Raw genomic sequence first — 14,064 nt, 5'->3', positions numbered from 1 at the left:
AATTTGAAATACGATTGGCATATTCTTAAATTTGCCTGGGACATAAATACATATACTATGTGACTCAGCTTTTTCCTTCTCAGATTTAATGTTTACAGATTGTGTTACCAGATTTCTATCATGAGAGCTAACACTATCTGCCAAGACAGTAACAATAAATGCTTAATAAAAACAGAACTGCGCAGTGGCACTGTATCCTTACAGTGTGCAATTTTGTTTAATTCTAATCCAAGAGACATTTTTTAAACCTAATAAAGGCTGCTTCTGTACCTGCCAGGAGGTGGGTGTGGAGTGCTGTGTGTATGCCACACGGAGCACAGCGCATCAGCCAAGGTTGTTGAAATGGTCCCAGAAAGCAAACTGCGAAGCCAGGGGTCAGAAGAGTGGGAAGGCCACCTGCGAGGTGGCTTTCTGTTCACGCAGCAATTTCTGTTGCCTGAAAGTCACTTCTGGGTTGAACTCCCAACTTCTGACACTCACAGATTTGGTGCTGCTGAATGAATGCTTTCACCAATGTGTATAACAAATGAGCATCTGCCATACGTAATTTGTACATACCTACCTTCCTAAGCCTTTAGGGTTCAGTCGCACATCACATTAGCTGTCATACCATACCGTCAGTTAGATCTTCCTTGCTCCGCTTCTGTCAGTGAACTCATGCTTTTTCACCTGCATTGTGATTATAAAGCTGATAAGAAATCTGAATCTACTTCCAAAAGCAAATGTTGTTGTTCCGCAGAACGTACTGGTTTTATTTTTAAATTGAAAGAAACGAGAAAGAACAGTACAAGTTGGAAGCAAGTTGTTTCTCTGATGCTTAATACATGAGTTTAAGGGAGAGCCTTATTTGTGTGAAGTTTAGGCAAAGGTTGTTTCATAGTGTCCTTTGTATCCTGTATCTTCAGCAGGTTAATTTCAAAATACCGAGCCAGGAGAGAAAAGTGCTTTCAGCCAAATAGATCTGCTGGAGTATCAGTATCTCTTCTAAAACAATTTTAGAAGCTAGCATTTTTTTTCCATGACATCTCATTTCCATGTTTGTTCATTTATTTTGTCATGCTTGTTTCTTTTTTTTCTTTTTTTTGGCAAGTTGTCTTGAGGTTTTTCTTTGGGTTGAAATACATGAATGTCAATAAAGCTTAATATGTTTAGAATGGTATTAGTATGGTAGTTTTAACTAATAATCTCTAGTGTGAGAATTTCAAGTGTCCTTGAAACAAGATTTGCATGCGGCTGAAACAAGAAAACAAACATTTGTTTGAAAGAAGATTTGCATGTAATATTAGGCGGCCAGTATTTTATTTATTTTTTTGAACAAAAGTAGGAAAGCCCTGATCCATTAGTGGGATTCCTAGCAGGAATGGAAGTAACTCTGGTTATAGCAGATAACGTGTTGCGGCCAACTCTCCCGTTCCCCTTACTTATCTCAGCGGGAGGTTAGAGGACAAGAATAATTGCATCTCTATCTACTTGAAACACACTACCACCACCCAAATATATGTATTCTATTACAGTTCAGATTAAGAACCACGTGTAAGCATCCAGTAGGTTTTAAATAGTGGGAAATCCTATGAAATTAGTTTTGTAACATGTAGATTGTGTCAATCAGCCACAGATTTCAGTGTTTTTTCATGGATTGTGCCCTTAATTAAATCATAGGTATATGTTAACTATAAACTGCAAACTGGCAAACCTGCAGTGCAAGTAATTTGTATAGTAGTTCAGAGAAAACAGGGCAAAACTGTAGTCAGTATAGAAATGACATTATGTTCTTACTGGATATTTGTCCTAAACAGTGATCAGTTTTACGTAGCTCCTGGTTTGTGTGCCTCTTTGAATGCACATATAATCTAAGTGAACTTCTCTTGGGATATGCTCTTGCATATGACAAGGTGTTTACATGAAGTGGAATTAATAGCTACAGAAGTTTGCATTCTGGAGTGATTTGTCTGTTTTTGTCAATGCTTGACAGTTATACAGCATTTGATTTAAGTAATGATGCTTAATGGATGCTTTGTTCCAATAGTCTCTGCATGCCTTCCCCATAAGACGTGAATGGACACGAAAGATTGCATCAGCCTCAATTAATGTTTTCTCCTTGAGAGAGTGTCTTCTCCACCTGCTTTTGCAGGTGTCTGGAAGGACCCTTGTTTTCTATAGTTAGAAGCAAAAGGTTTCCAAGAAATTTCTCCTGAGAATAGTTTGCTGCCCTGCAGTGGGTTAAATGGGTTTGCAAATGAAATCTGTGCCAAAATTGACTCATATTCTGGGGTGAGAAAAATACAAACAATACATTTCAAACTGCCAAAACTTCAGAAGCAATGCTTTTTAAATGGTTTCTTGGGTTATTTAATATGGAAACTATCATTTTAACAAGTTTGTATGTACCAACCCTCCAGGATTTTAAGTAGTAGGCCTTTGTTAACTGGAAATAACAGATGCATCATGCACACAGTGCTTACAAACAAGTTAAAATAAGGCTAGTGTCACCAAAATAACCATTATTACTAGTTTATCAACAATACTTGCAGGTAAACTGTTCCATTTTTACTGGTAAACACACTTAATAAAATAAATATAAAAACTGTATTTTGTCAGTATGTGGAGATATCCGGTATTATCCCAGCTCACTGAAAAATATAAGCTATAACTTGTGGGTTGGCTAAATGAATGCTGGAAAGATTATACTTAATTTCATAATTGAGCAACACTTGTCATCCTTAATAGTAGATTAGTGCCTGAAGTTCTGTTACAACACCAAACCTGTCCTGTTTCTTACCATACATGTGAACAGTAACAGCAGCCTTTCTTACCCTGTATGTATTGTTTTGTTAGAAAGAATAGCCAGCAAGTGTAAAATGCCTGCTTTTTAGAGTGATTCCTTAAATAAGTGCAATAATCAGTAATAATTTATGATGTAATTTGCTGGTCATTCTTATTACCCTTTATGCTGGAAGTGTTCCCAAATATTCAGTGAGTGTTAGGACATTGTCATTACTAATATTGGGCTCCTCAGCTGTTATGGTTTGAACAAAAACATTGAATTAATGATCCCCAACTAAATTTCAAGTGCGAAAAAAGTATTCCTCCTTTGTTTTAGTCATTATAACTACCAGGTTACCTCAAAGCACTAGCTTGAGAGTTAGATACAGCTTATGATTTCATTTCATGCGTCTCTTAAAGCCACTTCACTTTTTTATGCTGTGTTCTTAATTAACGTGAAGCATAAATACGTGACCTACCAAAAGTGGGAAGTGTTACTCAAGCTCGCTTTGTATCTTTTCACCAAATTTCTTCTTGAACAATTAGTGGCTTATTGAAAGAAAAAATAAAATTAAGAATTGCAACATGGAAGCTTATTCTTTTATTTCTCAAGGAGAGCTGAAGATGAGTAGAAGATGTTCATAAAGAGCATGACTAGCGAACCTTCATTTCCTCTGTCTACCAAAACCCTTTCCTCACGGTGGCAAAAATCAAAAAATGAGTGGTAGAAATTCTGGTTGAAATTGAGAAATGTGTTCTTAGAAAAGTGTCGGTTTGAAACAAGCCTTGACACAGGGCTTTTAACGGGTGAAATTTCACAGTAAAGCAAAGTCTTGTTTCTCTGGTAGTGGAATTAGGGCGTGAAGATGAATTTCAGAATGCGCCTCCTCTGAATATAAAAAGCTTTTTAATATAATCAGAACAAATCATTCCGTTTTAATCCAATAAAGATAATAGTTTATTACTGTCCTTTTCTTACTTTATTTAATTTTAAATTCTAGTTGTCTTTCGAATGCACTCGAAATCCAGTTCAGCAACGTATGTCAGCCCCGCTGTCCGGGTGTGATGTGTGACCAGCAGCTGAGGGTGAAGATCAGGAGGATCTTTTGAGCATCTCTACTGCTGGATGTGGATGCTCTCCCTTAATTTAATTCTTGGGTATGTTAACAAAGACGTTAACGTCCTGCTTAGTTCCAGTGGACTCATTGGACTTGGTTCACTAGGTAAATCAAGGGAAGGAATAAACTGTTCTACAGGCAGCTGCCTGAGCTTTCTCCTGTTTCCTACATTTCCACAGGAATTCAAAGTGCTTGGCTTGTTTAGACCTTTATGTCTCTATGTTGCTCTGTGTTGATGGTTTCTGAATCCTTTCCATAGTAAGGATAAATGAGGAGAAATGAAGTGTGCTTTGCTGCATGTATGTGAGACAGTGGTGGTCTGTGTAACTGATTGCTTGTCTCTTTCCCTACAAGATTTCTGTGGGTTTTCTTTTCTTTAAAAGCAGGCTTGTTTTCTCATTGCTGTGGGGAAGGAGCCCTGTCTACTGAATCCTTAGGGCGGTTGCTTGCTGAGGGACTGGACACCCCAGATACCTCTTTTAAAGCTATCTATTTTTAAGATTACTTACTAACTTAAGGCTACCCTTCACCTATGTCCTTAACACCTGATAGTAAGGAGAGCCAGCCCGAGCATGTGCCGCTTACATTGGGATATGAAGTCATGTTGGAAACAGCTAAAATCCAGTGTGTTCAGTCGGCCTCTGGTTATTCCCTATTGAGTGGTCAGGAAGTATTTCTGGGAGAAGTCCAAAACATGGCTTTGCTTCACATGGGCACCTTGTTGCCAGGACGAGCTGGACCTACCTGGGTGTGTTTGCTGGAGAGCAGCGAGCTGTTGCTCTTTGCCGGTCCGTGGTCCAGGTCTTGTTCGGCTGGGGGCTCGTTGGCTAATTTCTGTCAGGTTTGGCCTGGGAAACCAAGGCCACGTTTCTGCCCGATTTGGGGTGAGGGAGCAAGGCAGCGCGGGGAGTGGGGGGGAGGCGGCAGCGCTCTCTGTGTCAGCAGAACTCCTGTTACTTGCAAGTGGCCTGTTTGTGGCTCTTTCCTTTTTAATAATATTCAGGTTACGGCCTCCTGAGGTTTAGAAGGGCAGACTTTTCTGAGGCTGTTGCTTTAAGTTTATCGTGCGGCTCTGAAAAGCTTTCCTTTTGGGGTTGAGATGTCAGTCTCTAACAATAGAGGCTCTCCTGGCACTTGATAAATACTGCTTTTAGAAGTGACTGGGAAGATAACACAACGACAATCAGAGTAGAAATGGAAAAAACAATGAGATAAAATTTCCTTTATACCATTTGTTTCTCGGCATTCGTCAAAGTTGTCTTTCATATGGCAAGTGATGAGGGCACTAGGGTCCCTCAGACACCTCTGGTGCTATGAAAGGGAAAAAGGGGACAAGGGGAAATAGGGCACACTCTATCCTCGTTCTTCAGCAATGAGATCAATTACAAATTACATTTGCTTTTCTTCACCTTAAAATAGGTAATAGCCTTTGTGGAGGCCTCAGTGGGTTTCTGATACAAATTTCCAGGTACAAGATTTACTTTCAAGTAATCTTTGTTTAAAGAAGCTCAAAGGTGATGGATTTTTAAATTACACAACCATCTGCCATTTCGTCAACTTCGGCTTCTGTTGTCTCCTAATAAAATTGTTATAACTGTTGCTCGGATTGTATAATCGGGTGTGAGAAACGTGATTTAAACTTCACAGATGTTCACAGATCACCAGCAGTGCCCATTTGCACATACAAGTAAATTCTTTTATTATCTTAATAGCTCTTCTTCTCTCATCCCAATGTATATAATCTTGCTGATTGTTTATCTTTGCTTGTCATGGGTGTGCAATCTGTGATAATACATTGGAAGGGGATCTGAGCTCTGCTGGTTCTTGCCATATATGGCACAATAAACTGCCCAAATTTGGTCAAATATTTTTAGCCACTTAGTCATATGTCTTTTAATGTGCTGCATATGTAAGCTTTTGATTCACTTAGCAACAGCATTTTTATGAGTATGTCTTGCCAGTTTTTCTTACGTATAATTGAAAAACGGGCAAGGTTTGTTCTGTGATAGGTTGTGTCACTAACAGATGGCCTGGCTTTTTTTTAACAGCGCTAATCAATTTTAAGATACCCTTTTTCATATACTATACATTTTGGAGGGTCGGAACATATATGAGCATGTAGCATATTGGAATGTAATATTAAAAGATCTGTGTTTAAAAGCGCTCAGGAAATCCTAAGTTTTTCTGATAAAAAAGTATTTTACGTATGATTACTTGGTGGATATTATAATATACACAGGATATCAGTGGTCAGGCAAATGCTACTTTTGCCAGAAGAACTAGGTGTATTGCATGTGTGAAACATGGTTGGGTTACTGCTTCAGTTAAGTGTAAACATCAGTGTTTCTTGAATTTCTTCTCTTCCTGAACTGTTACAATGTCTTGCCTTTAGTTCCTTTTTTTCTAAGTAACAAAATGATTTGCAAAGAGAGGCAATTATTTTTTTTTAAGAGCTTGTTACTATCGTGTAAACGTTGTACGCTGATGGTAAGTGGAAGAATTTGAAGACAGTATGCTAGAGGAACTGGTACTCTTTATTGTTGGAGTAGGTTAATACATCAGTTATTAAAAGAATTGCTGATTATAGGGATGGAAATGGCTAAAAAGATGATTTCTAAAAATCCTTTAAGAAGGCACTTTTCTAGAATACCTGGAAAGATAGGAAGGGGACTCAGGTTTATGTTATGTTTACACATGAGTGTATTTTTGTTTTTAATTGAAGAACAAATAATGCAAGCTGTCTACTGCAGTCTGGTTACAGCCCAGCTGAAAGTGCATGGATGAACAAGTCCAGATGAGGCTCGTTGTTAAAACAGTTCTGTGTTGCATTCTAAACAAAGCCTTAAAGTTCATACCCTGCTACAGCAAATGGGGTCAAAGAGGGATAATTCCTTGCTGTTTTTGCTGGGCTGATTAAACAGGACAGCAACACGTCTCCCTTACGTTGTAACTGTTGCCTCAGCACTACAGAATGAAGGAAAGCTTCAGGATTTGTCTTAGAAAGCACAGATGATTAAATAAGGAAATTTGTGGGTTTTGCAATAGTACAAAAATATATAATTTTCAGTATTTGTTTCTGTAGAACTGTTCTAAAAAGGAAAATTTACCCCTTAGCTGCATTTTTATTAGAGGAATAATTCTCTAGAAGTATCTAGGAGCCTGGCAATAACAGTTGTCATTTCAGCCTTCTGGTTTTGTAGTATTGTTGATTTATTAAGCTAAAAAAAATAATGCCAGTCTTGTGGGGTCTAGCTGTTTTGAGTCCTTGCCGTCCTGAAATGCAGAGGGACTTTTCTCTGTGTTGCTCTGCCCTTTTAAGGGCAGCAGTATGGAAGTTGGCAGGAAAACACACTGAGCACCCTGTGAGAAAAATACTCAAACACAGAGAAGAAAGACAAAATAGCAGCCGGGCGATGGGGATCTGGAGAGCGGCAGTAGTTCTGCATCCGTGCAACGCTGCTGCCTTGGTAATTAGGGTATGTGCACAGAAGATGGTAGTGTGTGCACAAACGATAGTATCTTTGCCATGTGCTGAAGTGATACTCAAGGAAGTTCATAAATACAATGATTAATAGGCTGTTGCAAGATGTATGATGGTATAGAGCACGCTGCGGTAGAAAACATCAGGGTATTGCTGAAGCGCAGCCTCGCATCCCCTTCCACGCTCCTTAGTCTCCTCTGTGTTGTAATTAAAACCATGTTATGATACTGTTTTCAAAACTGCTCTTCATCTCTTGGTTACAACAATTCTGCTCCATGGTGTGGTAATCCTGTTGGCAATTGTAATAGCATCCAGTTGGTTTAGCTGGACTTGTGAGGGAGCTAGGGTCTGGGGGCTTTGCAAGGGGAACCCCTTTGTACAGGAGAACAAGGTTGTACTGGTGACTGTAAATGGGTTTTCAGAAAAATAGAACAAATTTACCTGAGGAAATCATAATTATTGGTTTTGTTAAACTCTGTTTGAATTCTTTTGTTTAAGGATTTTTTGACAAATCTGTGACAACTACTGCTTTTTTCTCAGAATCTTCCTGTCTTGCTGTCAAACCCCAACAAATAAACCTCACTCCCGCATCATACCTGAACATACTTATTTTTTTCCTAAATATGTTACTTAAACATGCGTATTATTGTAGAACAGCTTTAATGTGAACTTATTTTTTAAATCTTTCCTTTTTTTTTATAGGCTTGTATAGATGATAACGTAGATATGGTGAAGTTTCTGGTGGAAAATGGAGCAAATATTAATCAACCAGATAATGAAGGCTGGATACCTCTACATGCAGCTGCTTCCTGTGGATATCTTGATATAGCAGAGTAAGGCTTTTTCTTCTATATTTGAAATACATGTATTTTGCTAATATATTGTTGGAGGGGTACAAGAAGCGGGTAGCATTCATAAATTGTCTTTTTGGTTGCCCCTGGGACACGCAGTGAGAGAGAATGCTCTTATATTGCATTTTATTGTGTTTTGGTTATGAAGTGTACTGTGTGTATAGCTATTTGTGCATTGCATTTTCTCTTTCTAGTTTTCTTACATTGTATCTTCTGTAGCTATAAGATGTACACATTTAGGACTGTTCATGACTGTCATGTGATTTATCAGAAATATTTTTCTTCTTTAGAAATGTTGCTATGGGGAGAAAGTTCAAATTTAGATTATATTTGTAGTCTGAAACATTATCCCAGAATAAGTCTACACACAGGAGATTGATGGTGCAGTTGTATTTGCAGTCTTGAAAATTCTGTTTTTCAGGTGTGGTATGAACTGGGGATATCTGCTAAATATTATGGCTGTAAAACAAAATCATACAATTGAAGTTAGATGCCTGTTATGATATTAGTTAAAGCTTCTTCGGTACTGAATTCTCTGAGTGGTTTTCATGTTATTTTTTAAGCCTGTAGGGGGCCATTGAAGATGCACGAACATCCAGTTTTTCCAGAAGTTTTATGTCTTAACCTGGACCAATTGATCTGAGAAAATGGGTGGCATATTTTGTTCAAAACGATGTTCTTGCAGTAAAGAGGGTAGCAGCACCTTTCCAAAGACCCTTCAGGAATACACAGACTTTACTAATTCTGCTAAACTCCGTGTGATGTCTGACCCAGTGTAAGACTCAGATGAAATAAATATAAGGTAGAATTTTATTGAGCAGTAATGCTAGAGGACTACTTACAATGGCAAAGGATGGAAATTTTTAGTTTAGGGGATGGTTGATTGGTGTTCTGTCTCGTGAGTTTGAGAGGCTTGATTGTTTCAAACAAGTTTTGAAGGGAAAGGAAAAACTCTTTTTTTGTCACTTTCACTGGGAAAATTTTATTTTTTAGTTTTCAGAGACTGAAGTGCTTTGTGTATCCTTGTAAATTGGGACAGTGTGACTGCTAACTTCTGTAATCTGCTTTTCTACACTATGCAAATGTTTGATGCTGTAATCTCTCTTGCATGCATGTTGGAAGTGTTGACTTGTTGGCCATACTATGACAAGAATTTCCCCAAAAACCGAGGTAATATATGTCTTTTTTCAGTATAGTGGAGGTAAAACTCTACTATCCTAGGAATATACTATAATTTTTCCATAATAGGAAAAAGTTGAGTGAATGTTCTTCATTTGGCATTGCAGCCTACAGTAGGCAGATGTTCAGGGAAGAAAGAGTAACACAAGAACATTTTTCACTTTTGACCCAAGTATCTGAAATCTAGAATAGTTTTGAAGGCTGTCGTGTTTTTTATTCTCTCAGTCTGTGACAGGACCTGTTTGCGTACCTTCCCTAGATGTCCTTTAAAGAAGTGAGATTATTGGAGCATAATTCTGTAGGATGTAGGACCTCTAAGCTGTTGGAAGTTAGTGTTTTTAAGGTGAGAGGACTTTTAAGGATAAGCTCTTGAAACTGATTCCCACATAGAGCAGAGGGAGGGGTAACCTGACCTGAATGGAGCATGATTTAGATCTGGTGAGGCCCTTAGAGTTTAGATTTTCTTCTAACTGCTTTTCCAGGCAAGAACTCAGCTTCAAATAAGTCACAAAATTGACAACAGTTTGCAGCTCAGGCAAAACTTGAAGAGGAGGAGAGGCTGATATAAGAAATTAGCAGACGTTAGGAATTTGCTTTTTATTTGGCCCACAGTACACACTGGGTTCAGCATCAGTTTCACTGAGAAAGCACCTTTCTTGGAAAGCATATAAGTGTGTGGTCTGCGTGGCTGTGGCTGAATGTGGTACATAGCAGTTTTAGAACTGAATTTTCTGGTTCATGGAAAGGTGCTTTTACTTTTGGATAAATTATGGAGATTGTATTTTAAGTTCTGAAAAAATTACAGCATGACATGTCTCTGTCCTTTATGCTATGGACTGGCATTTTTGTACAAAATGGCTCCTGTTCGTTTCCTGTTTTCTTCCAAGGTGCAAAAGAGCAGAGTCAGGGAATGGGTTCAGGTGTTTCCCAGCTTTGTTAATGAAGAGCAGAGGAGAGTCTGACCTGTGCTTCCCTTTCTTCCCCTCCTGCGGACCCTACCTCATGCACAACTTTGTAGACCTTCTCAAACTGGGGATTCAGCAATCTGCTTTTGCTTTCTCTGCTGCCACCTCAAGTGTTCTCAGGGCTTCCTTCAAACATTGTAAATAGCAGGAATTTGTTTTTCTTGAAATAGCATAATCGGTAAAATCCTCCAAATATGCTAATTTAGTTAATGTATTGATTTTGTTCACATTACAAATGCTTACATTTTTACAACTCATAAGAAAAATATAGCATGGCACATCATACTTTCATTTTTTCAGGATTTCATTTCTCAAAATCTAAAATTATATGTAAACATCAGAGGTAGGAGATGAGGATCTTTTCTGCTATGAAGGGCATTTCTTTGTTTCTGATGTAATTTAGTGACCCTCTAGCTCTATATCTGTCTTCCGAATAGGTATACCTTTGCAACCTTAATATTCTTTGCGTATGTGCATACATCACTTCCTAGGCTTAAGGGAGGGAAAAAAGTGGAGGAAGGAAAGCAGTTCTCTTAACATTGCATGATCTCTTGGGTGATCCCCAGGGCTAGTCTATGAAATAAAACCAAGATGGGGTGGGCTGGAGTTTGCAGATCTGTTAATAGGGTGTGAAACCCTTCTTCTGCTTTCAGAACACACACACGCGTGCACGCACACACGTCAGTCAATAAATGTTAATCGTTTCTCCTGATGCTCATGTGACTTCCGTAGGATTATATTGGGATGAATAATGCACTGTCTTACAGAGTGAGAAAGGTTTCTGTTCAGACTGCTCTATAATTGAATCAGTGCCCTATCACCTTACAGTTCAGATGGTCTTTCTACACGTCCCATCCATTTGCTACTAGCAACCATCTCCTATTATGTACAGTAAATGGGAATGACTGAGAATCACTCCCCAGTTAATAGGGAATTGTGTATGCCTGTTTGATCCATGCAGGAGCTTTCCCATCTCTCTGTGCTTTCACTGAACACCTGATCATCTCTTTCTCAATGCACACATTCCTCCTAAATATTCCCTGCTGCTGCTTGGGTGTTCCTGAGTGAGTGCACCCGTGTGTTGGAGACCTGGGAGAAGTATGGGGTATGCGCGTAGGGATATGTACGTAAAGGATATGTGATAGGGAGCTTCTCAGAAAAAAAGCAAACACCTGGATGTCTCAGGGAGCCATCTCTTTAGCCACGTGGCTGAATGGCACTGGTCCCATGCATACTGCTAATGGGCTGCCTGAATTTGTAGCATGGCCCCAACTAGTTAGAAGTTGCTGTTGCTTTGGCTTTGGCTTGCTGCACTGTCTCGCCAATGGGCTGCTCACTGCAGGTGTGTTCCCTGTCCCTGGCATCCTGCACCGCACCATCCTGTTCTGTGGCACCTTCTCCCAGCAGCATCTCCTGCCCATTTGAGTTGGCAGCTCCTTTGGAACCTTCATCCTGACATCTTCTCTCGACTCTGCTTCCCACCTCCTTTAAAAAACGTGTTTAGGAAGCGTTAGCCATGTAGAAACCTACCTCAGGTGAAATACAGCAGGAGGTTAGCCGTGTAGAAATACAGGAAGATGATGTAATTTAGTGTGGTACAAATTATCAACTGGTTGCAGATAGAGGGTTCTGCTGCATAAGCAAGAACTCTGCCGTGGAAGGCAGCTGCTCTTTCCTTTCTGGTGTTTCTGAGATCTGCAAATGCTGCGAGTGCTTCAGCTTACTGGGAATTCTTTGAATAGTTTAATTTTAGAATTTCCCCCTCAAGTTAGTGTTCATTTGTTTTACGATCATACAAATTAGCTTACAAGTAATTGTAGCATGAATGGTTTAAAGTTATTCAACATTGCCAAGACAGGTGGATTTTGTCTAGAATATTCTCCTTCCATTTGTTTCTGTTTTTTCATAAGCAGAAAGCTTTGTATGAAGGAGCTTTATTCTTTTTTTTCTTTCCTCCAATGCTTTGAAAAATTACAGTTATGTGGAAACAACCTTTAATGCAGAAGCACTTTAACAGAAATTGTGTGTGTGTGTTCTTTAAGATGGTATTTAACAGGTAGGACCCTTACATTAAGCTTTTACTGAAACATTAACACATCTAGTAAAACTAGATGGGTCGATGTAATGAATTGTTTTATGTGATAGATTTCCTCTTCAGTTTAAAAGCCTGTATATTATTTCACTGTTGGGGAATAATCAAATTCCTCTTTAGAAAGCAAAAAAAATGTAGTGGATTAGCAGTAAGCAGTTCAAAGTGGCATTCAAGAAACAATATTAAAATGCTTGCTCTTCGCAATGCTTTGTATTGTACCAGAGTAATGTAAAATAAATCTGAAATGGCATAAATTTCTTTGTTTTTGAAAGAGTATGTGTTAAAAATGCATTTTCTTGTGGTTGTGTACCATGGCTAGTTGTGTGTGTAGCTGATGTGTTTTGAGTTTGCTTGTGAGTACTCAAAGGCAATCGTATAGTTACACTACTTAAATGCGAATGTCCTTTCATTTTCACCAGAATGGAAGAAAGTGCATCTTTCAGGAAATGTAAGAAACGTGTTTTTTCTCAAAAATAACACAAAATTCAGTTGAGTTAATTCTTCAACTGACAGTTACACTTCTGTGCAGAAAAAGAGGGGGAGGGAGATGTCTCAAGGTAAGAATAGGGTTTTTGTAATGAATATTGTTTAATGTGATAGATATTAGTAACCAGTAGATAGTGTTTTCCCTGTATTAGAAACTTCACAGATAGCTTATGCTTCTTGAACTGAGGAGCATCATTCAACATAATGTGCAGGGCTGGGATGAACTTGAAATCATCAAATAATGCCCTTATATTTCCTTTCTCATTGTCAAGTTGTGTGAAAGAATTGTTTGGTTGACAGTAACCTTTATCCAATTTGTATTTAATCTATATTTTCCTGAATTTCCTAAAATTTCTTTCTTTAAATGCTAACACTCAGACTCATCACTTTGAAATATGCAAAATTGCCATGATCTTGCTTAAATGTATGATGAAATGTTTTCCCTGACAATGGCAGCCAGTGGCTACCCATTTCCATGGCCCTCTGGTGTAATTAGCAAATGTGACTCTCTGCCAGCACTTAATGGCCATGTTTCCTCAATCATTTGTAATCTGTGCTTGCTAATAAGTATTCCCAAAATACTGCAAACTTTCAAAGTCTTCCTAGCACTTTGAAGTTAACATAAATTGTTTCCAGCACCTTACAGAGATCATCTATTCATTTTCGTCTGGGCTCTGCAGAGCGGATGTATGAAATCTCGTTAATAAAGCCGCAGGTGAATCATGCCTTTGTAGTCTAGATGGAGTCCAGTCGAGGAATGACTCTATAATTGTGTTTGTTTCCAAAGACATTACTGCTATGATGTTTCTAATACTCCTTCTTCAGAACTAGATCACAGAGTTCAACTGCTGCAAGATCCGCTTCTTGCTTCCCAGATTGTCATAGATGGTTTAAAGTACTCTTCCTGAAAATCTGGTAATGCTGTGCACCTCCTAAGATACTAATTCTTCAGCAAAAATGCTGATCCCTTGTTAAGAAGTATAAGGGCAGAGAGAAGGGGAAAAAACAGAACATGAAGATAATGTTTTGCTCATATTTTGAGAACTATGTGTGGTTTGGACAGCCTCATTATTTAAAGAATATAAAAGGGTGCAGAGTTTCCTGTGTTGTCTCTCCTCCTTGCCCCAGT

At 38.6% G+C, this 14,064-nt stretch overlaps 1 protein-coding gene across 6 annotated transcripts in view; it reads left to right on the top strand.

Moving 5' to 3' along the window:
* PPP1R12A (protein phosphatase 1 regulatory subunit 12A) overlaps positions 1 to 14,064 on the top strand; it is a 129,640-nt gene that overhangs the window by 36,837 nt on the left and 78,739 nt on the right. For all 6 annotated transcript variants that reach the window (XM_083837997.1, XM_083838001.1, XM_083837999.1 and 3 more), the window contains exon 2: positions 8,065 to 8,195. In XM_083837997.1, coding sequence (XP_083694123.1) covers positions 8,065 to 8,195 — 131 coding nt within the window. The remainder of the gene's footprint in view (positions 1 to 8,064; positions 8,196 to 14,064) is intronic.

This window comes from Anser anser (assembly GCF_964211835.1).
Source record: "Anser anser genome assembly, chromosome: 1".
NCBI classification, from domain to species: Eukaryota; Metazoa; Chordata; class Aves; order Anseriformes; family Anatidae; genus Anser; species Anser anser.
This window is presented reverse-complemented; position numbering and strand designations above follow the sequence as displayed.